General features: G+C 33.8%; 1 protein-coding gene across 9 annotated transcripts; it reads left to right on the forward strand.

Moving 5' to 3' along the window:
* The first annotated feature begins 72 nt into the window (after positions 1–72).
* LOC133203762 (zinc finger CCCH domain-containing protein 13-like) lies at positions 73–26,853 on the forward strand. 9 transcript variants are annotated; one of them, XM_061339543.1, is made up of 22 exons: positions 73–199; positions 1,365–1,417; positions 2,457–2,482; positions 3,849–3,863; positions 5,103–5,412; positions 5,946–6,141; positions 6,502–6,579; positions 6,934–7,416; positions 9,793–10,283; positions 10,439–10,539; positions 14,444–14,641; positions 15,434–15,506; positions 15,928–16,156; positions 16,466–16,553; positions 18,515–18,676; positions 19,020–19,164; positions 19,391–19,420; positions 20,573–20,626; positions 21,447–21,698; positions 23,065–24,002; positions 25,307–25,393; positions 25,651–26,853. In XM_061339543.1, the coding sequence occupies exons 1-22, from the start codon at positions 189–191 to the stop codon at positions 25,705–25,707; spliced, it is 4,077 nt and encodes a 1,358-aa protein (XP_061195527.1). In that variant the 5' UTR covers positions 73–188; the 3' UTR covers positions 25,708–26,853. The 9 variants fall into 9 exon arrangements, with proteins under 9 accessions (XP_061195527.1, XP_061195530.1, XP_061195535.1 ...); XM_061339546.1 differs by having other exon boundaries at positions 79–199; positions 21,447–21,659; XM_061339551.1 differs by having other exon boundaries at positions 79–199; positions 6,934–7,032.
* Positions 26,854–27,910: the final 1,057 nt, after the last annotated feature.

The raw sequence follows: 27,910 nt of genomic DNA on the forward strand, positions 1-27,910 counted from the left end.
CTATACTTCGAAATTTTCCGTTAAACTCCGCAGCTGTACGGAATCAGTCGATTATATTCGAAGCGCGGATAGCGAGTTTGCGCATGTCCGTTTGCACGAATTCCTGGCGACAAAATAAACTAAACAACATGATACCAAAAAGATAGCATTAATGTAGTACAGGGAGCTAAATCCAGCAATATCTGAATATGAATTACGGGTAATTATGACATTATACTTATCTAAAAAAGTTTAGCGATTTCCATTTCTGTTTAAAGCAGTGAAACTGACAAAACGTTAGAACGTCTTCGTCTTCACGGTCTTGTCTGTCAGTGTCACCCTGTTTCAGAAACAGTGCCTCGGGCAGCTATAGTACAGACAGAGATTAATCATACAACTCACATGTGATAAACATTTCAGGTCATTTTTGTGAGTGTGTATGTACATTGAAAGATGTGACTATGATGACAAGCTGCATTGGATTACTTTCTCTACCCCCCCCCCCCCCCCTTTTCAACTTTAAATTATACAGTTATAAGTTTGATTACTTTGTAGGTACCTTTAGAAATATTTAGGTCAGTATTTTCATTTTGATCAAACAAAAACGTCCAGTATTTTCTCATCGCTTATCTAATGTGTAATATGAGATCAGGGTAACATAGATCTCCAGATTGCAGTCTTATTCATGTAAATGTACATATTGTATAGCATTTAGAGTCTTCTTGAATGGATCCATGTAAATGTACATATTGTACAGCGTGTAGAGTCTTCTTGAATGGATCCATGAATTGACAATGCATTGTCTGTTTTTGGATATAGTAGCACAGGTGTGTCTGCAAATTTATGTTTACATTATATACAACAAGATGGAGACAACAATACCAGATTTATATGTACATGTAATTTGATGCAAAGTAGTAAGTTGGCTGCAATCTTGGATTTTTTACCTAAGCATGAAATATATTTTTCTAGCTGTCCCTGGTAGGAGGCTTGGCTAGCATACATATACAGAACTTTCAAAAAGATTAGAAACAGCTGGTACTTTTACAAAATTACTGAATATGTTATAAAAATTTTCTCAAACAAATATTTCTGCCAGTACAATTAAGATTTCAGCCAGGTAAAAGTACTGGGTACCGGCAGATTTTGAAAGGCCTGCATGTATGATATTGCTTAAGATGAAGGTGAAACATATAGGATATATAGTCACCACATTCTTGAATGCAGCCTGTAAATAAATTATTTTTAAATTAAATTTCAGCAATGATAGTGTCTAAAGAAGATCCTAATTTTTAGTTTTAAACACATGTGATGTAAAATGTTCATTAAGAAATGATGTGAAAAAAATATTAATAATATTTCTATTATTTCTTGTTCTTGAATAGGTTGTTAAACTTCAAAGCTCAAAATGGCAAGCCTGGGATATTTTGGACAAATGGTATGTATAATTCATATTGATGCCCCCTCCCTGACAATGTGTCATCATCATTAATTAAGGATTCATTGTTTAATTTTTCATTTCATAATCTTCTTAGCTCTTATATGATTTTCAGAAGTGCATTGTTTACACCCTTGAATGTTTTATGACAGTAAAATCCCAAAAATAATTCTTTAACATGTTTAACACTTTCATTTATGTTGTTTCACTGGTCAGGTTAGACTAGTATCAAGAACTTGCCATTCAGTAACTCACAAAATTTTTCAACTCGATTTTTTTCCCAGAAAAACTTCTGTCCCGGTTTTATTCATAAGTTTTCTAACTTCCCATTTTCTGCTTGCTATTTTTAAATAGCTTGGTGAACATGTAGAAAAATGATCTCTAGTAGATGGGGATGGGGATGAGAAATTGCATTAAGATAGGGCAATGATGATGTCCCTGCCAAAGAATTAAGCACTGTCCAACTCACTTCCCTAAATAAGTTTAGAAAAGCTAGGGAGTAAAATTTTTAGAAAACTGTTATCATGGTTATCAAAACATGTCGTGTATGTCCTTTGCAAAGCATGCAAGGAAATATGAAAACAGTGGAACAAGTTTGATATCTAATATTTTTATTGATTATGAACTACCGCAGCCAAAAGAGATAAACATGTGAGAAAATGCACAACATGGTGCCAAGAACATTACTGGGGGGAAAAAAAAGAAAGTACATATAATTCAAATAATTGTTAATTAATGTGAAATATACCTATGGTAATACATGTATTTTCATAAACAGTGAGGCTACAAAATCACATGTGTCCTATTCTAAATAAATTCTGAAACTGTGATTATAATTTCATTTGGATGCATCAACTACCGGTAGTTGTAGCTTATAAGCAACCTAAAAATCCTTCCAGTGTCCCATTCGATGTATATATATTATTATATACATGCATTATTATTCCAATTTTGTAAACTGCATGTAAAAGTTGTAAACCACTTCAAATTGCAGATTGTTATAAATGTCTTCTTAAATAAAATAATTTCTGTTTTTCAGAACAACAAAAGAAGCCTCTGAAGAAGGTAAAAACAAAGCCACAGAATCATTTCTCTTGCAAAGTCTCTCTTTATCTCTCTCTGGTTCTGTGTACACAGAATCCATTACTCTCTCTCTCTCTGTTTCTATGTACACAGAATCATAACTCTCTCTGGTTCTATGTACACAGAATCATAACTCTCTCTGGTTCTATGAACACAGAATCATAACTCTCTCTGGTCCTATGAACACAGAATCATAACTCTCTCTGGTTCTACATTGTTCTATGAACACAGAATCATAACTCTCTCTGGTATTATGTGCACAGAATCATAACTCTCTCTGGTCCTATGAACACAGAATCATAACTCTCTCTGGTTCTATGAACACAGAATCATAACTCTCTCTGGTTCTATGAACACAGAATCATAACTCTCTCTGGTCCTATGTACACAGAATCATAACTCTCTCTGGTCCTATGAACACAGAATCATAACTCTCTCTGGTCCTATGTACACAGAATCATAACTCTCTCTGGTCCTATGAACACAGAATCATAACTCTCTCTGGTTCTATGAACACAGAATCATAACTCTCTCTGGTCCTATGAACACAGAATCATAACTCTCTCTGGTCCTATGTACACAGAATCATAACTCTCTCTGGTCCTATGAACACAGAATCATAACTCTCTCTGGTCCTGTGTACACAGAATCATAACTCTCTCTGGTCCTATGTACACAGAATCATAACTCTCTCTGGTCCTATGTACACAGAATCATAACTCTCTCTGGTCCTATGTACACAGAATCATAACTCTCTCTGGTCCTATGAACACAGAATCATAACTCTCTCTGGTCCTATGTACACAGAATCATAACTCTCTCTGGTCCTATGTACACAGAATCATAACTCTCTCTGGTCCTATGTACACAGAATCATAACTCTCTCTGGTCCTATGAACACAGAATCATAACTCTCTCTGGTCCTATGTACACAGAATCATAACTCTCTCTGGTCCTATGTACACAGAATCATAACTCTCTCTGGTTCTATGAACACAGAATCATAACTCTATCTGGTCCTATGAACACAGAATCATAACTCTCTCTGGTTCTATGAACACAGAATCATAACTCTCTCTGGTCCTATGAACACAGAATCATAACTCTCTCCGGTTCTGTGTACACAGAATCACTACACTCTCTGGTTTTGTTACACATACATGTTGTTTAACTTAATTCACATTATTTGTGTACAGACACTACCTCATATATGTTAACATAAGCATATCATAAAGATTGATAGATTAATATTTCATGTCTTACCCAAGATAAGATCAGTTGTCTATTAAATTTAAGATAACCTGGATGTTAATGTGTTTTTATGTAATACATGTACATCTTATCTAAGGAAACAAAAAAGACAGTAAGTGGTAAATATTTTTCAAATGCATGCTGAACCTACATCCTGTACTGTTAATACTGTGAAATTTATTTAACCATGTTAATGGGAATCTGATCAATTTGAAAATTAAGAGAACGCATGATTTCAATACTAATTTCATGTTTACCTGTAATAATTTTTTGAGTATGTTTATGCTACATATGGTATGGTTAGCCAGACAATGCAATGTGTGTTAAAGCTGTTTTTTCAATGCATATGTTGGAAGTTAGTTGCAATTGGAAGCCTGAAATTTCAGTTGTCCCCCTTTCTTTGTAGTATCTTATTTGGGAGGGTTGTAACATGGTGGGGATTATGACCTTAACTTTGTAACCAATCTATTGAATATTATTATATCAGGGTTGTGATGATGAATATAACATCAGCATAGTTTAGGTAGATATCAACCTCATCATTAACTCTCAGATTTAAACCTTGTCTTCTCAGGAAGTCTTGCACAAAGCCATGATCAACATCTGTATTCAAGACAAAGTACATTAGGTTGTTTAAATGGATGTTGCCGAGTATGTCAAGCAAGGGTGCATTAAATAGGCATTGAATAATATATGTAACTTGTTCAATTTAATGCCACTGGATTGAATTTCAGGATCTGTTTGAAATCTAAATGCACAACCCATCTTTATGTTTCATATGTTATTCACTGCATGATACTGCATTTATGTCCTAATATCTTATCTGCGGATATACATTTTGATTTAAATATACCACTGGATTGAATTTGAGGTCTAAATGCACACACTCATCTGTTCGTTTTATGTAATTCACTTCATACTGTTGCATTTATGTCCCTACATCTTCACTTACATGTATACATTTTGTTTTCAATATCTAAAAGTTTACCTGTAATTAATCCAACATCTAACATTCATTGAAGTCATCATCAGTGGTCACGATTAAAAACCATTAACCCAAAATGAAGCTGTGGTCATGATGGTTCTTAAATATAAATGGTGTCTGAACATGCTTAAAGACATGCTTAAAGACATTTAAATTAAGCTAGTCTTGTTTTGCAAACTTTCATCACCCAAAATGTGGCAGATTTAAAAATTAAGTAAGAGTAAAGCATATTTTTTAACGAATAGAAAATCTAATCAGCAAGTTGAAGTTTGTATCCTAGATCAGATATTAATAGCAAATTAAATGAAAAGAGCATCTCAACAATTTTAATATTTTGTTAATTAAAAATAATTTTTGATTCCATAGGTTGACTACAAAACAAGAAAACAGCCATTTGAAATACGTCATCATCCCAAGAACTATGACAGAATAGAACCAGAGGTAGACAACATCCTGAAACCTCTACCAGATGATAAGCCAAAGGAACCAGAAAAACCAAAAAAGCCAGCCAAAAACTTCATCCAGAAGAACCGAGAGAGATTAGGCAAGGGTAAGAAAGGGAAGGAGGACAAGAAGGATGGGACTGTGACCTTGACCCAAGAACAGCTGAATGCTATTTTAGCTTCAGTTGGGAAGGTAGCCTCAGGAGAAGAGGACAAACTAAAGATACATATAGGTGAGTCATACTATATAATACATTAAATAAAATTTAGTTATTTAAACTTTATAATGAACAATGCAGATTAGGCCAAAAAAAATAATAGTCTTGTTTCCTGCTACCAGCCTGAAAAAAATAGGGTAGGTAGGTAGGAAAATTATTTTATATTTTTATTTTATTTTTTTTCGACAGCATGTTTTGGATATGAACTAATACGAGATCAAATTAAACATGTCACAGGTCAATATTGTCTTTTAAAATTAAATTTCATGTCTTTTTATGCACAACTCAAGTGGTATTTTATGAAAGTCCATGTTTAAAACAAGAATTTCAAGAAATGCTTGTTTTGTGTTAACACTGAAACTGATCACAGTTACAGAACGATGAAATTCCAGAAATTCCCAACTTTTTTTTTCTTCCAAAACTTCAAAAAAACTTTAGGGTTGGGTGCAAAAAAATAGGGTAGGTCGGGTAGCAGGAAACAAGACTATTATTTTTTTGGCCTTAAAAGTGTAAAATATAGGCAGTGATGAATATATAATCCATTATAGATTCAGAGCATAATGAGGTGACGATAGAATCCCCCCGAAGGAGGGAAGCCAGTGACGATGAAACAGAAAAACACTACAGAGACCGGTCAGAGAAAGAGAATAGTCATTCCAAGTCCAGAAAAGAACGACGGAAGAAGGAGGATGATAGTATCTATGCCCTGATGGGTGGGGACTCAAATCGGTCCAAAAAGGACAGGTGAGGAAGTAACGGAGTGTAGTCTAATTATTGTGTGTGACTTACATGTAATGTTTTAATCACCTTTCACATTCACATTTTTACTAGAAATAGGTTTAGTAAGAATGAATAAATAAACATTTCACAGATGCACAGTACTGAATTCTTTTATAAAGATTTTGTAGCTTTGCATGCCTCACAATCAATGGATTAATGTGTGAATATCAGTTCTTTGCATATTAATTTAGTTAATCAATATGTTCATTTTTCTGTTTTGCTTTTAATGTGATAATTTGATGTATCACCTATCATTTTATAGACTTAATGCACATTAAATATGTATTTGCTTGTTTGAGTGGTTGATTAATTTTGCATGCACAGGGACAGGAGAACTGAGCGTGATGTATCAGATGAGCGAGATCACCGTCACAGAAGGTCTCGAGATGACTCACGAGAACGGTATAGAACTGATCAATATGATAAAGCTTTTTATGATAGCTGTATATGCATACAAATTACACTTATTAACTATATTGATGTTTTTAATGTCATTTATTTCTCTAATGTTGCATATATTTCAATTTTTTGTGTTGTGTTTTTGGATCCACTTAATACATGATTTAAGATTTGTATATATTTTCTGCAATCATTATTTTGTTTCGTTTTTGACAAAGGTAGACATGCTATTTTACCTTGAGTTGTAAGTCATATGATTATTTCAGTTGATTGTCAGTGTCAAGAATCTCAATGGTCCATTTATTACAGTGTAAAAGTAATTAAGTACATTTCATACCAAAAATAATTTGTTTACAGACACAGGAGAACAGAACGTGACCATTCAGAAGAAAGAAGCTCTCATCGAGACAGAAAATCTCGAGATGACTCAAGAGAAAGAAATCATTCCCGAGAAAGGTACAAACACTCTCATGATAGAGATCGTAATCATGATCGTGAGAGGGAGAGACATCCCAGTTACGATCCTGATTATGATCGTAAAAGGAAACAGGAAGACTCCACAGAGAGAATTCTAAAAGATCTGCGACAGAAAGCAGAAGATCAGCTTGAGAAGAGCAGGGGAAATGACAGACTAAGAGAATCGAAATCTAAAGATAGTGATATTAGGGACTTGAAAAAGTATGATTCCACAACCCATCTTTCACCTGACCCTAACATTGAAAATGTCTCACCCCGAGAGATAGCTGGTATCCCTGTGTCCCTACCCTGGAAGCACATGACTGTAGCCGAAAGGCGGAGGTTAATGATTGCTCGAGAGAAGGTTTTAGCAGAGGCTGAAAAGTAAGGCTGTTTCCGCAGTACTGCCAGCACTGATATGCTAGCTCTGTTATGCTGCCAGCAATGATATACAGTGCGGACTCGTTATTACGGTGACGGTTTTATAAGATAGAACGCTTATTACGTTGTAAATTCAAAGCACAAAACCATTTCTTAACAAATCTATACAAAATAGAACTGTTTATTACGATGTCCTTAAATGCCGGGACTCGGTATTACGATGTAAAAATTCTGTCCAAAATTTTTTTCACTCTGTGTTTATTCAGTGTTGATCGACGGTAGACACTTAAGGAGATGCTAAATAAACATTGAAACACCTGTGCTCTGACAGAGTGTTAACTTGCAGGGCCGTAAGGTGATTAGTGACGCTTGACTGCACACACCTTGACTATTCTAGCGAGGTCAGCAGAATTGGAGACGTGTCAAAGCCATTGTTAAACAATTAAACTGTTTATTTATAAATGTAGTCTCTAGTTTATCTATCTCTGTTAAGTTTATTTTATTTTTTTTACTATGGTTAATAAGTAAAATTAATTTATTTAGTAAAAGGTTACATTTAATCGTATGCATGTATGTTAAATACGTAATGTGTAATTTCGTTTGCAGTTAAACTGCGGAATTGACAGCTTGGGTATCAAACATAAATTTGGCAAAATTTGAACTCCAATAACGTTTTAACAGCTTGGATAGTGGCTTGGACTACCTCACAGGTGTCAGCAGAAATACAAATACAAATCGATAATTGCTGAACTGCTAATTGAAGTCTGTTCAGTAATTTAAAAATTCAAATTTATTTTGACATTTAGCTTGTGTGTTTTCAAATCCTGTCCATGAATATGCCTATCACACTGCCCACTTTCATCAGTTGTTCACTGCAGCTCTAAGCTCATTGAACACCCAAAACCGCCCAGTGATGTATTGTTGTTGTTTATGTGGTAACGATATGAAGACATTGAAAATTTTACGAATGCATTATCTAGACAGAAACGAAAGTAAAAGTAAACGGAAATGGCGGCAGATAAATGAAGATTGCCGAAGTTTTTATAAAAAATGTGCATATTTCTTTTAAAATGAAGGAAATAGAAGAAATAGTATCATGACGATATCTATTCAAGATAAGTTATTAATAAATTATATGTATATAGCGTTTTAATGAAGAATTTGAACAGAAGAAGGAAACAAAAGGAGAAAAATACACCTCCTAATACAACAACAAGCTTTCAAAACGATGTTTTACTGGATTTTATTGGGAACTTTTATTACGTTGCCCTCGGTATTACGATATTTTACCGTGACAAAATGAACATCGTAATAACGAGTCCGCACTGTACTGCCAGCACTGATATGCTAGCTCTGTTATGCTGCCAGCAATGATATACTGCCAGCACTGATATGATGCTAGCTCTGTTATGCTGCCAGCAATGATATACTGCCAGCACTGATATGATGTAGCTCTGTTATGCTGCCAGCACTGATATACTGCCAGCACTGATATGCTGCTAGCTCTGTTGTGCTGCCAGTACTGATATGCTGCCTTGTGTATTTGCTTTGCTGTAGCACCCATGTTGTGCTGTGTCTTCTATGTAACATAGTCCTGTATCATCATTTTGCTCACTTTCTTCATTTTCACAAGTAGATCACCAGAATTCCTGTCTTTTAATAGATCTTTGGCAGTTTCTTTGTAGGAAGTATAGAGTTGGTTTGATATAAATTTAGCCATTTGCTGAATATTACTTTATATTCTGTTTACTGTACCTTACATGCTCACTCTATTTCCTTAAAGTTAAAGAAGCATGTCATCATCATTCTTTTCCTCTACAGATTTCAGATGTTTTATGCTTGACTGCACCTTTCCTCTATGTAGCTGTTGTACTAGCACTAGATCCGATTCTTTTCACATTATCATGTTTCTTGTGTTAGTTGGTGTTTGGTTGATACAGAACTGTGTTTTTCACTGTTCCCTGGCTTTTTGCATCGGTAGAGGCTCTTTTAATTAACACTGTGTGTATGTCTTGTGAATTGAATTGGTAGAAGCACATCTGTATAAATATTTTCAGTGGCATATGATTTTAGAAGTCGTTTTGGTGGAGGCATAGATATACATGAATGAATTTTTGCATGTAAGCCAAAGAATAGTTAGCAAAATTTATCTTAATAGATGAGTGCAACATGATTTACAGCATTTATGAAAGAATATTTGATTATTGTTGATATTTCTCAGTGATTAATGTAGACATGTAGTAATAATTTTAAGCAAAGGAGTATTAATTTTGAGTAAGTTCTATTGGTGCATAAAATGTATGATTTTAAGGAGGAACTGAGCTGTAAACATCCCCTGTCTTATTTATGGTCTTGTTTAATCTTAAGCAATTGTTGTAGGAGAAAGGAGGAGGGTGTGAAATCCAAGTGGAGGGAGATGGTGAAGGAGGAAACAGAGAAATTAGAAACTAGGAAAAAGAAGGAGAGTAGAAGACGCAGTCCCAGTTACTCTCCTCCGAGATCTCGAGATGGATCAGGGGACAGGAGGCGAGATGATTCCAGGGATCGCAGAGAACGTTCTCGAGAGAGGAGGCGAGACAGGTTATCACCGTCCGACAGAAGAGAGTCACGGTCAAGGGAAAGGAGGCGCAGGTCACCTTCAGATGATCGTAGGGAATATCACTCTCGGGAGAGGCGAAATTCAAGGGAAAGATCTCGAGATGACTCGTCAGACAGATCAAGACATAGGTCACGGAGGCGGTCACCCTCACCGGTCAATCGTCAGGAGGATAAGACCAGTAGCACTAGCATTGCAACAAATGCCAGTACTAGACCCCCAACAAATATGTCATTAGCAGAGAAAAAAAGACTACAGTGGGAAAAGGAAAGAGGTATCGAAATCTTGCAAGTATAAAATTAATGTCAACTTGCCCATACAGGAATATTGTGATTTTTTGTCAAATAATCAAAGAGTGCTCTTAGGGCCTGTAATATGGCAATGTAATATCCAGTAATTAAAATTTGTTTAAACTATCTGATTTTGTAGCTGAGTCACAAGTGGGATACACTCCATGGGGAAAGCCGGGAGCAGGTGCCCCTCTAAGGACAAAGTCGGGGAAACTGGCCGCAGACTACAGAGCTAGACAGGTGTTTAAATGTGCTAGTGGTCGTAAAATGGTCTACATGGATTAAACATGTTAGATATTGAAATGATCTCAGGTTGTATTGGGAGGATTAAAATGTACAGTGTATCTTTAATGTGGTAGAATGTCAGAGAGGGAAAAAATAGTTTTGTTTTAAAAATTAAGTTAGGGTGGCTAGAACTGAAAACCAGATTATAAGCATGAAAAAAAAATGAGTGCAGTATTACATCGATTAATGTTGCACAATCACTATTGCATGGTGTTAAAACATAATACAACGATGTTTTTAGAACTTGTTTCATGTATACATATGATTCTTTTTTGACTGACTAGTTTCCTTTGTTATAATATTAGGTATTCAACAAGGTAAACAAAAAACTCAATTATAAAAGCCTTTAAATTATGCTATGTATCAGGTTAGATAATTTCTTTTTATCGCCTTCAAAGAGCTTTTTGTGTGCCTCATCTTCAGCAGACTCTGTGGCTTTCTCTAGCTTCTCTCTGTTTCTGGGAGGTTGTTCAGAAGTTCTTCCAGCTGGTCCAGTAAGATATCAACAAACTTAGTAACTACTGCAAGCATAGTCCTCTCCTGAGGATAGGAAATACCTGTAATTTAATATGTTGTGCCATTTGTGTTGATTCTTAAGTGTTTGCTTCTGAAAGTTGAAGATGGTCATCATTGTCATACCATACATAGATACATTTGAAAGCTTTATAAAACAATCTATTTATGCATACATATAGGTTTGTAATAAAATTTCAAAATGGACAACCTTATGTGTTATATACATGAAGGTAGATGTGAAATTTGAGGATTATGAATTTTTTCTTTAATTTGCTCACCTGACATGAAAAGCAACATTGGTATTAAATCATGCATATTGTAGGTTCTGATTTGGTGGGATCTAATTTTCAAATATCTTAAAGCTGCACTATATGTCTCTTATTTTTTGCTTATTTTTCACAGAAAGTAGGCATCTGAACAAACCACTGATTGTATTAGTTATGTACTTGTGTTTACTGTTTAGTATACTTTGCTTGTGGACAATCTCTCATATTTTATTCTCCTGTTCATTAAGACTTTTTCCTGCTGATTATGAGATTTGTTTTGGTAGAGACAACTCTTGTTTGAAGGGGTTAGTTTGCTCAGTAATAGCTATGAAATGTTGAATATTTTATAGCACTGGTCAGTTCATTAGGAACGAGGTTTATTTTACATTTTTCACTTTTTTTTATATTCTGCATATTCATTGGGTTTTCACTTATTTATATTCTGCACCTACATATTTACATGTGTTTTAGTATATTATCTATTTTGTTATTTGTGGCATATGGAGCCTTATATACACAGAGGAGATTTTTAATGTCTCAACTCCCTTTTGACAGTTTAAAGCACAGTAAACAAGGTTATTTTCACTAAATATCTCTTATAAATGATTTTGGCCAGTCAAAGTTGCACTAAAAGAGAGATAATTGTCTTATTTGAACTCATCCAGTTTTGAATCTGCCCACTGACTACAAGGGCAAAAGGGGTTAAAATTAAATGGGGGTGAAAATTTCCATGTGTATAGTACATGATAAGAAACCACTACTTTTGGAGTTCTTTTGATGGAAGAAGATTTTTTGCTTTTATCTGACTAACATTCTGATATTACAATGCTGGTCATGATAATGCAAAGTTATAAGCTGTTTTATTATTCTGAAGAATATTTGTTAAGAATTGTCATTTTTCAAGCTGACAACTAGAGATTGGGTTACATACATCCTGTGACAAAATCCACTTGATTCAATTATAATGAAGTTAAATTCTTTTTCTGTTTGTGTTAAAGCAGATTTCTTATTAAGTGCATGAATTTGATAGCCAGAGTTCAGCGATGTTTCGGAGTGTTACATTTTTCTTTCTGTGTAATATTTGAATCACTCCATTTTTGTGCCAGTGTTCATGTAGAGGCTCAGTATTTGGACAAAATTTTGATTTTTTTTTAATTTTATTACTATAATTTTTTTTTTGTTAATTCTTAGAAAAAAAATGTAATAAAAGTGATTTCTTATACAAGTTGTTTGAGTCCTTTTTTGCACACTAGATGAACTCTGGCTATCAGTTATATAATTGCACTGTCCAAATATCTTTCAAACTTAATCATTATAAATTAAACTGCAAACATATAATTAGTGATAGCCAGAGGTTCTTTCTGTGAATGTAAAATAATACCTACAGGGAGAAGATGATGAAAAAAGAAAAATTATGCAGAGTCTTGAAGAATAATTAAATTAAAAATTAAAGAATGAGCAAAAATTTCATATAAATGGAAGCTGGGGATTACCTCTGCCAAAATTCTACTGAAATCATTTGAAGACATGATTTTGCAGGGATATAGACATCAACTTTCAAAAGAACTTGAAGTTTGATGACTCTGAATGTAAAACTTGATTACCTGAAATAAGAAAAAATTAACTCAATTATTTTTATTTCAGTAACTCGAGATATAGGACTGGAACAGTGAAAAGTAATTAATATTTGCTAACATTATTACAAATCATTTAAGAAATAGTCATAAATTCCATACAGTACCGGTATATCTATTATAGGGTCCTTTTCTTTAATTGAATTTGACCCCCCTCCCATTCCCCACTCTGCACAGCCATGTTGAAAAAACATGGTTACAGCTGTACTAGAAAATGAATTTTTGAATGATCATTGATATAAAGCAGTATATCTAGAAAGGCTAGGAAAGGATTCAGAATGAATTTAAAAAAGGTCATTTTCTGGCTAAAATCAAGATTTCAATTTATTGTTTGGTTTATGAAGTAATGTAAGATATATAAAAATGAACCTCTCTATGAGAATTATTCACTTGCCTGATCTGACATGTACACTGAAAGTGTCACTTTCTCAAACTTATAGGACAGAGCATCTTGCAGTTTTATGCAAAATAATGATCAACAAGACATTAATTGTAAGAATGAAAAAGACAGGCCAAGATTATTCGATTTGTTTTTAAAGACTAAGAAATGTAAGCAGTAAATAATAATTCTTGGCAAATGGAATTGTAGAAGTTTAAAATCAGTTCAGAAGTATGTATTAACATACAATGAACAAGAAACTTTGTTATTTTATTCTTATGTAATTAATTTTTAATGAATTTTACACTGTAAAATATAGTATTTGCATATGTGTACACAAATGTATCACACGTTTATGTGATTTTCTCATGACAAGAGAGTGTTGAATTGATCACCTGTTCAGGTACAAGAGCTAGGGTACTTAGAATATCCTGTGAAATACCTGTATTACAGAAAAAATATTTAGACTACATAGCACATAAGGGACAAAGGCATTGTAATGAGAAATTGTAAATGATCATTGCGGCCACTAAAATTATCTTTGATGAAATGCTAACAAATGCATTCAGATCAGTTGAAGAGGTATAGTATGACTCTTATTACATTGTGAGTACAGTGATATAAGAGCCAACTTTTTAATACTGGAAGAAGAATCAAATGTTAGCGATATAGTGATTTCATAATTTTTTTGTTGAATACCATTTCTGTTGTTTTTGTGGTTGAGATGGACCACAAAATTAAGTGATCAACAATCTACAAAAATTTTACTTGTGATAGATTATGGGGCAAAGTTGCTGTCCAGTAATTTATATATCAATGAAGGTTTTTGCCAATCCTATGAAATTTGATTCCCACAAAAATCAATGAAACCTGCAAAGTCAATGTTTTATCATCCACGTTTGGAAGGCTATAAGACAAATGACATTCATTATACTGCTGAGCAAGGAGATTCTAAAAATGGGACTTTTTTTTGGTTGGTTGGGAGGGGGGATAATTGAGGTTGATCTTTAACATGGCTTACATTTTAGCAGTGATAACATGAATATTTATTATCCATTAAACAGGAGGACTATCCTGATACAATAGATGAAGAATCTGAAACTGTCAATCAAAACAGTTCCCAGAATGCATCTGAGAACAAGAGCAGACGACAAAGGAAAGAGTCAGAGAAGAGGGAGGAAATCCAAAAGAATCAACAGCCTACTGTTAGTACATCTAGTCGAAATGTTCCAGCAGCCATGAGAAGCTCCTTCATATTTGGAGTAAGCAAAAAAAATTATCTCTACATGTATCTGCATGTGTTCATAATCATAAATATCTAGCCTACCAGGTGTGGTAGCTGCTAGGTCTATGGAAGATACTGTATGAATTTACAATTGTTTAATATCCCTCAGAGTGGCTAGTAGGGCTGTCACGGTTCCAAAATTTTTCCGGTCAGGTTGATTCTGTAAATTTTCGATTTGGTTTCGGGTTTTTTGGTTCGGTTATATACATCTATTTTAAAGCTTAATTTCATGAATTTAACTTTAAAAATCTTTATTTGTTAAATTTACAAGTCTTAACCATGCGAACGTCTAGACATCGGTGTGTAGAACTACTTGGCCTACTATTAGCCAAAACCTGACCATTCCTGCTTGTTTTGATAATTATCTAATACTAAATTAAGTGTTTTGTCATGGAATGAAGTAGATTTCAATTGTGATGTTTATTTATCACTGTTATCGTCTTCATTCCTTTGATCAAGGACCTATATATATAGGTCCCTGCTTTGATTTCAACGCCCTTTTTTGTATTGAACAGACTCTAATGTATAAACAAGACCCGAACCGAAATCCAGAAAAATGGAACCGGAACCAAACAACTTGGACCACGGTTCTCGGTTATTTCGGGTACTCGTGACAGTCCTAGTGGCTAGGCTAGCACATTGTTCATGATTCTAGCTCAATGTAGAGCTGTGTAGCTGGCTAGCAGTTCTGCAGTTACATGTACTTGTAAATAGAGGAAGAAAGCAAGTCCCCCAGGCCAAGTGTAATTATTGATAATTCTGTTTACAGCAAATAGCTCCAGATGCTGACATGTATGAAACGACAAAGGAACGGGAGAGGCAACAATGGCTAAAGGACCTTGGTATGTTACATTAACAGGAAAAACTGCTTCTGAAATTTAATAGCTGAAATTTCAATTATCAGATGTGATATAACAAAAAAATTATAAAGAAAAGCATGTGTATTGAATAGAGAACTTCCTGCAATTTCATACTCAGGTTATATGCTTTCGGTTATAAGGCACATTATATAACCACTTAAATGAGTTCATAAGAGAAATGTCTAGAGCTGTGATGAATGAAGTCAAACACGCACGGGTACATGTAACATTCTAGTTTTTATATCGGTACCATATAGTAGCTTTAATGTTATAAAATAATACATTTTCCGTTAATATTTTCAGAGTTGTTGAAATTACCACAAACAGCAATGAGACAATATATCTTTCATGATCACTTTAATATTACGTGATTACAAAAGTTTTACTTTGCTGCAATTTTAAGAGAGACAAAGAGAAGAAAAACGAGAACAGCAGATCAAAGACTACGAAGGAACACAGCAAGGGAAGAATACCTGGGCAGATAAATTTTCTAACGATTATCGCCCTGCACGGCTACCTGAGCAGCTGCCAGAGACGGTCACACGTGAAGATGTCGATGCTGCAGCGGACACAAATCGTATCAGCAGTGCTCCTGTCAATGTGTCACAGACAATCAATGATAGTGAAGACAAGTAAAAACCTACACAATACTGTAGAAACAAATATTAAAATCTACTTTTTGTGAAGTAGTAATGTACTCTTTCCTGCTCTGATAAAGCATTGTTGCTTTTTATTCAATATGGACTCTTTCCTTTTCTCAGCAGTTCAAACTTGACATTACAGTCAAAGACTGCAGCTATATTGCATACTTCTATAGCAAATTAAAGTGAAAAAGTTTTCAGTATGGATTGTAGACACTTAATGATTGAATTAATGATTATTATCAAAATAATATAAAAGCATTCATTAAAGTATTTTCATGCCTCAATATTCTATTGTAGATCATACATTCGAGGGCAAAATGTCTACATGGATCCGATAACAAAGAAAGAGCTGGAAGATTCAAGGCAGAGGCAGTTAGAGCATCAGGTAGCTATACTACGTTGGTAATTATGAAATTTCTAATAGAAATTAGAATTTTATAGGTTTTGCTTTAAACAGAATACTTTCACAGATTTTAATGGCTATTTTTCTACATCATACAATCATCCAATGCCCTTGTATGCATGTTGAGGTTATATGCATATCTGCTGAATACAAGTACAGTGGGGACTCGTTATTACGATGTTCATTTGTCACGGTAAAATATCGTAATACCGAAGGCAACGTAATAAAAGTTCCCAATAAAATCCAGTAAAACATTGTTTTGAAAGCTTTTTGTTGTATTAGGAGGTGTATTTTTCTCCTTTTGTTTCCTTCTTCTGTTCAAATTCTTCATTAAAACACTATATACATATAATTTATTAATAACTTATCTTGAATAGATATCTTCATGATGCTATTTCTTCTATTTCCTTCATTTTAAAAGAAATGTGGACATTTTTTATAAAAACTTCGGCAATCTTCATTCATCTACCACCATTTCTTTTACTTTTACTTTCGTTTCTGTCTAGATAATGCATTCGTAAAATTTTCAATGTCTTCATATCGTTACTACATAAACAACAACAATACATCACTGGGCGGTTTTGGGTGTTCAATGAGCTTAGAGCTGCAGTGAACAACTGATGAAAGTGGGCAGTGTGATAGGCATATTCCTGGACAGGATTTGAGAACACACAAGCTCAATGTCAAAATAAATTTGAATTTTTAAATTACTGAACAGACTTCAATTAGGAGTTCAGCAATTATCGATTTGTATTTCTGCTGACACCTGTGAAGTAGTCCAAGCCACTATCCAAGCTGTTAGTGGAGTTCAAATTTTGCCAAAATTATGTTTGATACCCAAGCTGTCAATTCCCGCTGTTTAACTGCAAATGAAATAACACATTACGTATTTAACATACATGCATACGATTAAATGTAACCCTTTATTTAATAAATTAATTTTACTTATTAACCATAGTAAAAAAAAAAAAAATAATAAACTTTACAGAGATAGATAAACTAGAGACTACATTTATAAATAAACAGTTTAATTGTTTAACAATGGCTTTGGCACGTCTCCAATTCTGCTGACCTCGCTAGAACAGTCAAGGTGTGTGCAGTCAAGCGTCACTAATCACCTAACGGCCCTGCAAGTTAACACTCTGTCGAAGCACAGGTGTTTCAGTGTTTATTTAGTGTCTCCTTAAAGGGTACCTGCAGTGGGAAACGATATTTCTTTATTCAATTGTTCATAAAAAAATAGAACTATTCCAAAAATTTGATCAAAGTACGTCGTGTATTACTCGAGATATTGTGAAAAAACCCAAAATCACACCTGAACGGTTTACTAAAACGCGCACTTTTGCTACCCAGATCGCCGTGACGTCAGAACATGTACCTGCCATATTGAAGATAGAGGAGAGAAAGAAGGATATCGTAGCATTCAGCAGATTTTTTCGTGTTTTCAACATTATTAGATGGATTAAGTGTATATAGTGTTTTCAGTAGTGACGAGTTTTAGTTTTACCATGTAGGATTCCGTTTTTTTATTGTGTATATAGTGTGTAAAAAAGAAAAATGTTCGAGGACACTTCCACCACTGTTCGGGGGAGAAGATGTGTACAGTCGATCAACATTGAATAAACACGGGGTGAAAAAAAAATTATGGACAGAATTTTTATATTGTAATACTGAGTCCCGGCATTTTAGGACATCGTAATAAACAGTTCTATTTTGTATAGATTTATTAAGAAATGGTTTTGTGCTTTGAATTTACAACATAATAAGCGTTCTATCTTATAAAACCATCACAGTAATAACAAGTCTGCACGTACATTTAGTTTGACAGTTCAATCATGGTCACAGGAGCTGTGAAAATTATTTTTCCATATGATAAGGCTGCTGGGTGATTAAAAGGGAAGTAACTCTTGAGACTAATCGCAGTAAAATTATGTTTGATTCAGAGAGCTGTGATGGAGCAGGTTCAGGAGAAACAGAGACAGAAACAACTGGAGCGAGAACGAAAAATGGCAGAGGATGCAGAAGAAGAAAGAAAATTGCAGGCGGAGCGTGACCGCCTACAGCGACAGTTTGAAATGGAACAAAACAAGCTGAAGATGAGAGAGGTTTGTAAAATTTGTGACTACTCTACCGCTTTTAAATGCTAATTATGCCCCAGGTTTTAAACTTCCATATGAATTGTTTATGGTGTTGCATAATAAATTTGAACAAAAAAATTTAACTGGAAAAATTTTTTAATGGAAAAAATTAAATGAATGCATATTTTCTTGTCTATTTCATTGTAAATAATGATACATATAGTACCAAATGATAGGAAACAGTTGAATTGCATCAGAAAATAGAAGATCTTGATGATGAGGGAAAAAGTTAAAAATTGATAAAGAATAAAATTCAGTTGATCTGTGACTACTTCATTGTGGGTTGATCATTTATAATATCCTTAAACAGGTAAAAAGACAAGAGGAAGTGGAACGTCTAAAGGCTGCCATGGATGAGGCTCACGAGAAAGCCATGAGAGAAAAATACTCCAGGAAGATGCAGCACCTAGAACAGGGTGGCCATGACACCTCCCAACTCAAGGCCCATCTAGCGGGTAATTAGTGATACCAGATCTTAATCTAGTTAATTCATTACAGAGGAGTGACATTTTGAAATCTGTTTTTCACAAATATTCTTCAGAGTTTAGTAGTTTTCATCAGCTTTTAAGTTTTTCTAAACCATTTCACACACTTCAGTGATAAAATTTAATTCTTAAATACCCTACATGTAGTGTTTTGTGAAATGAAGATGATATATGTATTAAATGATGTTCATTCTAGCTGTGCTTGGTGAAGAGTTGACAGATAGAGGTACATTTATATGGTCTGCATGACTAGTGTATATCTGCATGATATTTACTAGTTTTGAAATGTTATAGTTACGTAGTATTTATACATACATGTATATACTGTAGCAGACCTTTGGGAGTTTCATAAATGAATGGTATCGATTCATTTTTGTGGTTGATTATGAGAAAGTTATGACCAGTTAGAGCATAGAAAGTCATTTACACTATTGCATGCTTTAAACAAACTTCAAAGTACATGTACTACAGTACTAATGTGGTGTACACCAGTGTACATTTACATAGTACTAGGTTTAGCATAGATTTATTGTGTATCATCTGTAACTCAACAAATGTACATACTAATCTATTACACGTAACATGTATCATGTAATATTTTTGGTTGTATTTATTTTCAATTTTAGGCTTTTTGCTAACTGTCTATGGAAATATATTGGGTTAATCAATTTCATACACATTCAGACAAAGCCAAGCCATCTATGAGACTGATCAACTCAAAATATTTCTGTAGACAGTCTACTCAGTAACAAATCCAATAAGTGACTTGTTTTCTCAGGACCACTAATATTTATATGTACACTGTAAGAAGTGAAAAAAATCATGATTAGTGGCAGCTATATTGCTGAAATATATCTTAAAGTCACATGTCATTTTTTAAACCAAGTGTGACATTCCAGTCCAAGGGAAAATAATACAAAATACACATAATTATATAATATTTATATACATATTGGGGATTTGCTATGTTCTTGATAGTGTTTGAACTTTGCATGAGAAATGCTTATTAGTTTGATGTAGGTTTTATGATTCATTGTTAAAAATTATTTTCCTGTTTGATTAGTAATTTAACTCAATCAAAGTACAGTTAAAGACCAGTAATGTAAAAACATCAAGAAATGAGATTTATAGCAAGACAATATTGGAAAGATGTAATATGTAAACCAATTCTATAAAAATGAGCTTATTGCTATATTAAAGGGAATAAAGGCCATTTTATGATTTGTAAGACTGTTAAAAAAGACAGTATATAAGAAAATTTGGGAATTTAAATCTGAAGTCTGTTAAAAGACTGAGTATCTACACTTATAGTATACATGTACATGAATTTGTTAGTTTTGTTCATTGAAGTATCTTGTATGAATGTGTTCTGTTATAGACGCGCCTACAAATCGCCAGGGTTATGAGACTTTGCGGAATGCCCAGTCTTTAGGTATAATCTGCATGGTTTGTTCCTCACTGTCTGATTTTGAGAGCACTACCTGTTAACTTATGAAGATTTACTTACACTGCATGCAAAGCAGTTGAAAGTCCTTGCTAAGTGATTGTCCCTAAAAATTAAATTTTAGTAACTCAAACGGCATTTTGTAAGATTTCTTTGTACATCTGCAGTTTGTTTACGTACCTGTATTTCTCTGCCATGAATGGGTAAATTACTGGCAATGTTGTTTATGAATGAATGATTGGATTTGCACAATGTGCCTCTTTTGTACAGTTCTCTCATTTGCACTGTTGTTTGAAGCTTTCCCTTGATTTCTTGATGACTTTCTTTAAAACAGCTAGCATATTAATCAAACTTATACAAATTAGAATTGAAAAATGAATGACTTATCATTCATTTCTTAAACTTTTTTTTTATTAATTTAGTAAAATAGCACAGACACTTTCTATCATATTATTTTTTCTTATCCAAGAAAAAGGTAGAGAATACCAGTAATTATTTTTTATCATTTACTGTAAACCAACTTTTATTCGGGTGCAAAAAATATTCGCGAGTTTCGTGACTTACTTTAACTCACAAATATTAATTGCCATGAACAATTTATTTTGCTTTGTATTTGTAGAGAATGTTTTTCAGTCGCGAAAATTTATTGTCACAAATCGATTTCAAACTGACAAATAGCGAATAAAAGATGACGTAAATAATAGCTGGTTTACAGTATCTTTTGATTGTATTGGTAAGAAAAAACATACTCTAAAGTGTCTGTGCTTAAAGAAAGATGCAAGATTTTTGACATTTTCTTTACTTTCAGCAAAAATTACCCCAAGAGGTGACCCCAACCATGTTGTTCCCACCCAAGTACCTGGTCTGGATCTGGAGTTATCTCCCCGTGCTATAGGCCCACCAACAGCACAGTATACACAAAAGGACTCTTACCATGAACCCCATTACGTAGAAAACCGGGTCCTGACCCCCAATAAATACAGACAACACGGCCACACCTCCGAGTTTGGCACTCAGACTGGTATGAATGCTCACTATCAGATGGACACTGATAGAGATGGTGTGTATAGAGTTATTCATTTGCATGTTGTTTCCAGTCTTATGGAGCACCCTTTGCTCCCATTCCTATCCCAAAAAATGATGGTTTCTACTCTTAACTCTATTTTATTTCTTTTATAAAATTAATTTCTCTTTTTAGGTTACTTGTTTTCTGTCTCTTATTAGTGAATTATTTTTATGGGTAATTTTTTTTTTTGAAAATGACAAGTAAAGTGTAAAATGCAAATATACTTATTCATAGTTTTCCATAACTTGGAAGATAATATAGACAACATGCAAATAGTAATTGGTTTTCCTTGTAAGGTCATTATATAATTTAAAGACATTGAAAACAGCTAGCACTAACATTTACATGTAGCATCACTTCAACACATAAGTTGCTTTAATGCGTTTTGTGTGAATTACTTTTATGCACTTAATTCTACCTGTTTTATCTTCATACACTTCTTCATTAGTCCTGTGTAGGTGAAAGGTGTATTTGTATTATTGTATAATTATAGAAGTATTTAGCCAGAATGATGTTTTAGCAAAATTGTCTTAGTAGTTCTTTAATTTCTATTTTATCAAACTGCAACATTCCTGGAAAGGTTTTAAGTATGTACATTGTATGGAACAATATACAAATTTTGTAAATACACTAATATGTAATGGAAACTAAGTATTTGAAAATCCTGTGCTATCAAATTAAAGTCCTTTTAGAAATGATAGTATCCATCATTTTCATTTAACTACCACATATAATTACAATGAGTAACACAATTTATTCTTGTTGCGTGGGCAGTTATTGAGTAATTGTGAGTGTGTCTTTTTGTTTTGTTTTTATATGTCCATTGCTAGATTCTATATGACTGCATGTGTAATGGAAGTTTACCCATGCATGATTCTTAAATAGTGAAAAATGTAAAAATTGAAGAAAAAAATATGCTTGAAGGAAAAATAACCTTATGCTCACTAACAGTTTTTTTTTCTTTTAATTGTAACAATTTTCAAACAATAGGGAGATAAAAGTGAAGTTCGAGAAAAGTTAGAATTTCATACTGGGCTAAATTTGAGATAAGTCAGAGCTGATGGTGAAAATGATTTATCAATATCACTTGTATCAGAGTTATCTCTGCTTATAGAGGGTCATTTCTTTGTAACTGACTGATTATAGAAGATAAATTTCTGTGTTTAGTTTGCAAGTGAAATTTGTAAATGGATCTGTATGTATGAGAAAGAATTGAAAGAAAAACAAGTATGAGAACAATAAATCAACTTGATATTGACGTACTGAAAAAATTAAAAAAAAAAAAAAAGAAGCTATATATAAACAGAAGACAAATAAAAAAAATAGAAGTTATTGATTTGCATTTACTTTTGTTTATTAGAAGATACTCCTTTGGAGTCGAGAAGAACCTTGGAGACCAAGAGAGAAGCTACAGATGTGGGCATCATGTACAAGTTAGTGAACGGTAAGAGAGTCCGAGTGAAGAGTGCTCCAAAAGAGGAACTACAGAAAAACCGAGAGCAGAGAGAAATTCCGAAAAAGAAAGCAGAGAAAAAGAAAGATAAAAAACTCTGGAATTACCAAAATAAAAATCTAAAGAAGCCAATCAAGCAGTCAGAGAAGGATCCCCTGTATCAGAAGAAGAAGGAAGAGAGTCGAGTAAGACGGCAACAAAGGGAACAGAGACTTCTGGAAATGGTGGAGAAAAATAGGGATATTATCCCCACAGAGAGACAGAACAGGACCCCAGGACATTCACGAGAACACTCCCCCTTTTCAGAGGGTGGCCGCACTCCTAGAAGTACAGTAAAGGAATACAGTGCTTATACTGTAAGGAGAACTAGGTCTCACTCCCCAGATAGGAGTGACTCTCGGACAGCCACTCGAACATTAGAAAGGACTGATTCTCCCCCAAACAGGAAATCCCCTGTCAGTCATCATTCTATCTCACCTGTTCCAGCTGGGAGACGGTCCCCACCTATTCCTGCTCTACGAAATCGAAACACAGATAGGAATTCAAATTATCTAGCGATAGACTATGATGCCTCAGGGATGGGAACTAGGGTAGTGAATAGTAAATATAATGATGGGGATCCACTGGAAATCCCTGTAGGAAATAGCGACTTTGTGCCATTTCTGAGGACTGTTGATATACTGGACCCTGCAAAGGCTTCATCGCCAATGCCACTCTCACGGGAGGCAACACAAGTGGCCAATGCCAGGAAAGCTTACATTAAGGGGATGAAGCCTGGTAACTATGGCAACAGGGTAGACACCTATCAGGACAGGATGAGGCTACCCAATGAGAGAAGGCAAAAAGTAAGAAAATATTGTGTATCAATCTGAGAAAAGTCCAAACTCAGCAAGGATGCTGAATTTGGCAATCTTTCTGTGTTTATAGTCCTGAGTCAAAGGCTCAAGTGAGCAAATCTGATAGTTGTTGAAAAGTGTCCAGCATCGGTCCATCTATTTTTCTGTGTGTCATCTGTAAACTTTTCATATTTCGACTTCTTCTCCAGAACCACTGGATTTAGTTCACCTGAGTCAAAGGCTCAACTGAGCTTTTCTGATAGTTGTTGAAAAGTGTCCAGCATTAGTCTATCTATTTGTGTGTCTTCTGTAAACTTTTCACATTTTGACTTCTTCTCCAGAACCACTTGCCAATTTCAACCAAACTTACATGTACCATTAAGCATCCTTTGGTGAAGGGGATTCAAGTTTATTCAAATGAAGAGCCACTCCCTTAATTAAGAATTAGTGAAAATTAATTGCATTATACAAAAATGTTCAAGAAGCACTGGACCAAAAAAGATGAAACTTATTACATAATGTAGATTCAGATGTGTTCAAATCATGACCCTGAGGGGTAGGGTGGGGCCACAATAGGTGATCAAAGTTTTACATAAGAATACAATGGAAAAAATCGATAAAAATCTTCTCAAGAACTGCGAAGCCATGATAAGTCATATTGATATGGAAGCATCCTCAGGTAGTGAAAAATTAACTTTGAACAAATTATGGCCCCTGGGGGATAGGGTGTGGCCACAAAAGGAGATAAAAGTTTTACAAAATCTGCTGATTGGCCTTCTGTTAAATATTCATGGTTTTCAGGCAATTTTCAGTATAGTAATTAGGAAAACAGCATAGAACAAAAACTGCAAAAAACTATAGACTTTTTGAGTTTTAAACCAGAAACTATTGATGACTTGGCTATTTGAGTTTTAAACCAGAAACTATTGATGACTTGGCTATTTGAGTTTTAAACCAGAAACTATTGATGGCTTGGCTATTTGAGTTTTAAACCAGAAACTATTGATGACTTGGCTATTTAAAGACTTTTCTCAAACTCTTATGTAGTATGCATTGAAAACTTAGAAACTGATTAACTAAGTGGTATGAAGATTTTTTATGTTCACACAAGTAATTAAATTAAATCAAAAGAGTAAATCCATTTTAAAAAGTAGTCACATCTTACAGTACATAATAATTTAAGTGATAGAAATAAAATAATCTACGGTATTGGATATAATGGGGCTGCAGGGGTAATACGTTGTTGATCAAAATTAACCAATTTTTAGTTTATGCTTGCACATGTGAGGTAAATTTATTTGTACCCCTTTCAGGACCCCATCCTGAACCCCTCACTAGTCACGGATCACCCGACACAAAGACAGGATGCCATCTTACAACAGCTCTCTACCATGAGAGAGGTCAGTTACCTCAACATTTCACACGTTTTGTTAAATGGAAAAAATGATTCTGTAAAAACAGTACTAAAACATGTCATCAGTCCCCATTTCATTCAATTTTGCTATAAAAAAATATTTTATACCCAAATTGCAATGAACATTTAGTTATGTTAGTTGTTATTTGCTGAGAATATTAATTTCAAAATTGTACGAGAGAATTCTTTCAAAAGATTCTATCATTAGCATTAAATGACAGAGAATCCTCCTTGTTTTGACAGAATCTGATGCAGAGGCAGCGAGAGTTAGAGACCTTCTCTCCCACGGATTTAGAATAAGGCTACTTCAACCCCGACATTTTATAGAACAGTTTGAATTTTAAAGGGAGACTCCATTGTTATATTGTATCTCTATTCTGTATCTCCATCAGAGATGAAGTATCCTGGGAAGATGGGGTTACTTCATATGTAGCTTTACTTTGTTAATTATCAGCAAGATCTGTTTGTATGACATGAGTGCAGTTTTTGGATCGCTCTTGCCAGCTATAGCTACGTACATTGTATCACAGTATACATGTACTTCTATTAATTTTTCAGCATATTTTTAAATTATGGATATTTTTTGTGCCAAATTTAAGATATTATATGAAAGTATATGGTGCCACTTACTGTAAAAAATTATAACAGAATTTTCATAACATTTTTTCATGAATTTGTATGACTTGAGGTTTTATTATCCATGTTGGGAATTATATCTAGTTGATTCTCGATAAGGTATATATCATAATGAGAATTTGCACATAATATTTTTTCCCAGTATGAAAGTGTCATGAGAACTTAACTGTTCATAAATACTTAAAAATGAGGAAATGACAGAAATACACATCAGTGTATGTAAAAAAAGAAGAACCCAGTGTATTGTAACTAAAGTAGGTCAAACATATAAATACCATTCCTTTTAGATTTATTTCTTATTCTGTAGGTTTATAATAGCATAAGTAACAGTTTTTGCATATGGTTTCTAGCAACACAATTCCAGCATATTATAAAAGATAGTATAACAATTTCTGTGTTGCTAATTTTCATATATTTCTGTCCAGTTGTAGTAAAAGAACTGGAATATCAACATAGAGTGTTTACATAATGTATCTCTGCGTGCAGAAATTGGGTCTTGTGGCACAAATTTGATGCTTGGACAGTGTTTCTAATTTCAGAATGTTTTGAAAGAAAAAAATGTATGCATTAGAATATTTAATGTGGAATTTGTTGTAGATGTACTGAAAGGCACTTTCTTTCTAGTGACCTACAGCATTTTGTTTCGCAACAAGAAAAACTATGAAGGCCTTCTTCAGAATAGGAAAAACTTGTAAAAATTTTAGCTATGGATGTGTAATTTCCATATCACTATGTAAGTTATGATGAATTAATAATATAAAAAATTATATTTACAAAATATAGAGATGATTAAAGAGTACAAGTGAAGTATATATGATACACTATATTGTTATGTTTATTTATATGATAAATTACATTGTTATGTTATTTACAAACTTGTAACAGATTCAGAGGACCTCTTATTGACTTTCTGATATGTGGACATTTTTCAGATTCTTTAACAGTAGACTAATAATTAACATTTATCAAACTTATTTTGATATCTTTATGGAATTCAATCAATATGAAAAAGGACAACAATAATTTAAGATATAACTGTAGTAGAACCGTCTGCTAAAGCTTTGTCCAAAAGATATAAGCGATATGTACCAATCAATGCAAAACTGACCTTTTAAAACAACGTTTCTCTGGGACTTTTTCTAAAGGAGCAGACAGTTATTTGGAAGTGAGAAAATAGCGAGGAAAGATGGAAAAAAGGGGAAAGGAGGGAGAAAAGTTTGGGAAGAAGGAGGGGAGGGAGGGAGAAGGGCATTCAAATTCAGATATACACATGTACTTAAACCACATTGAGCCAAACTATTTTCGATGTTCAGAAAAAGCAGCTGAACCAAAAGAAGTTGATGTGTAGAATTGCACTCTAAGATTTGAACTCTCGATAATTTTAAAACTGAAGTTTATACTTTTTACAGAAAGCGGTAGGTTTTGCGCTCAAATACATGAGGACAGATAAATACATGCACTATAGTTTAGTGATACGTGTGGAAGAAATGAGCATAACAATTGTACATGTGTTTCTGGACTTTTTGGCGTTGTGTGTTGTCCTTTCTAAATATATTGGTTTCATTTTGTTAAATATTTTAAATATTTTGAAAATCACGCTGAATGCCTATAGTTCAATGGACTTGGGTTTCAGTCCTACGCATGACCTCAGTGATTTAAAATTATTTACGGTATATTGCTTTTAATAAATGATTCAAATTTTATTAGTTACGGTCGATTGTTCCATTCTATGCTATTATATACGGAAGTTATTGTAGTAGATTTAAAAAAATCACGGAAATCTGAAACATAATATAATGACTTTTCAAATTCTTAAGTACATATACATGGATTTGCGAGTTTTTACTGTTGTTCTTTCTGACATATT

Source organism: Saccostrea echinata, unplaced genomic scaffold (genome assembly GCF_033153115.1).
Source record: "Saccostrea echinata isolate AGI-Se365-2 ecotype Australia unplaced genomic scaffold, CSIRO_AGI_Sech_v1 ptg000051l, whole genome shotgun sequence".
Lineage (NCBI taxonomy): Eukaryota > Metazoa > Mollusca > Bivalvia > Ostreida > Ostreidae > Saccostrea > Saccostrea echinata.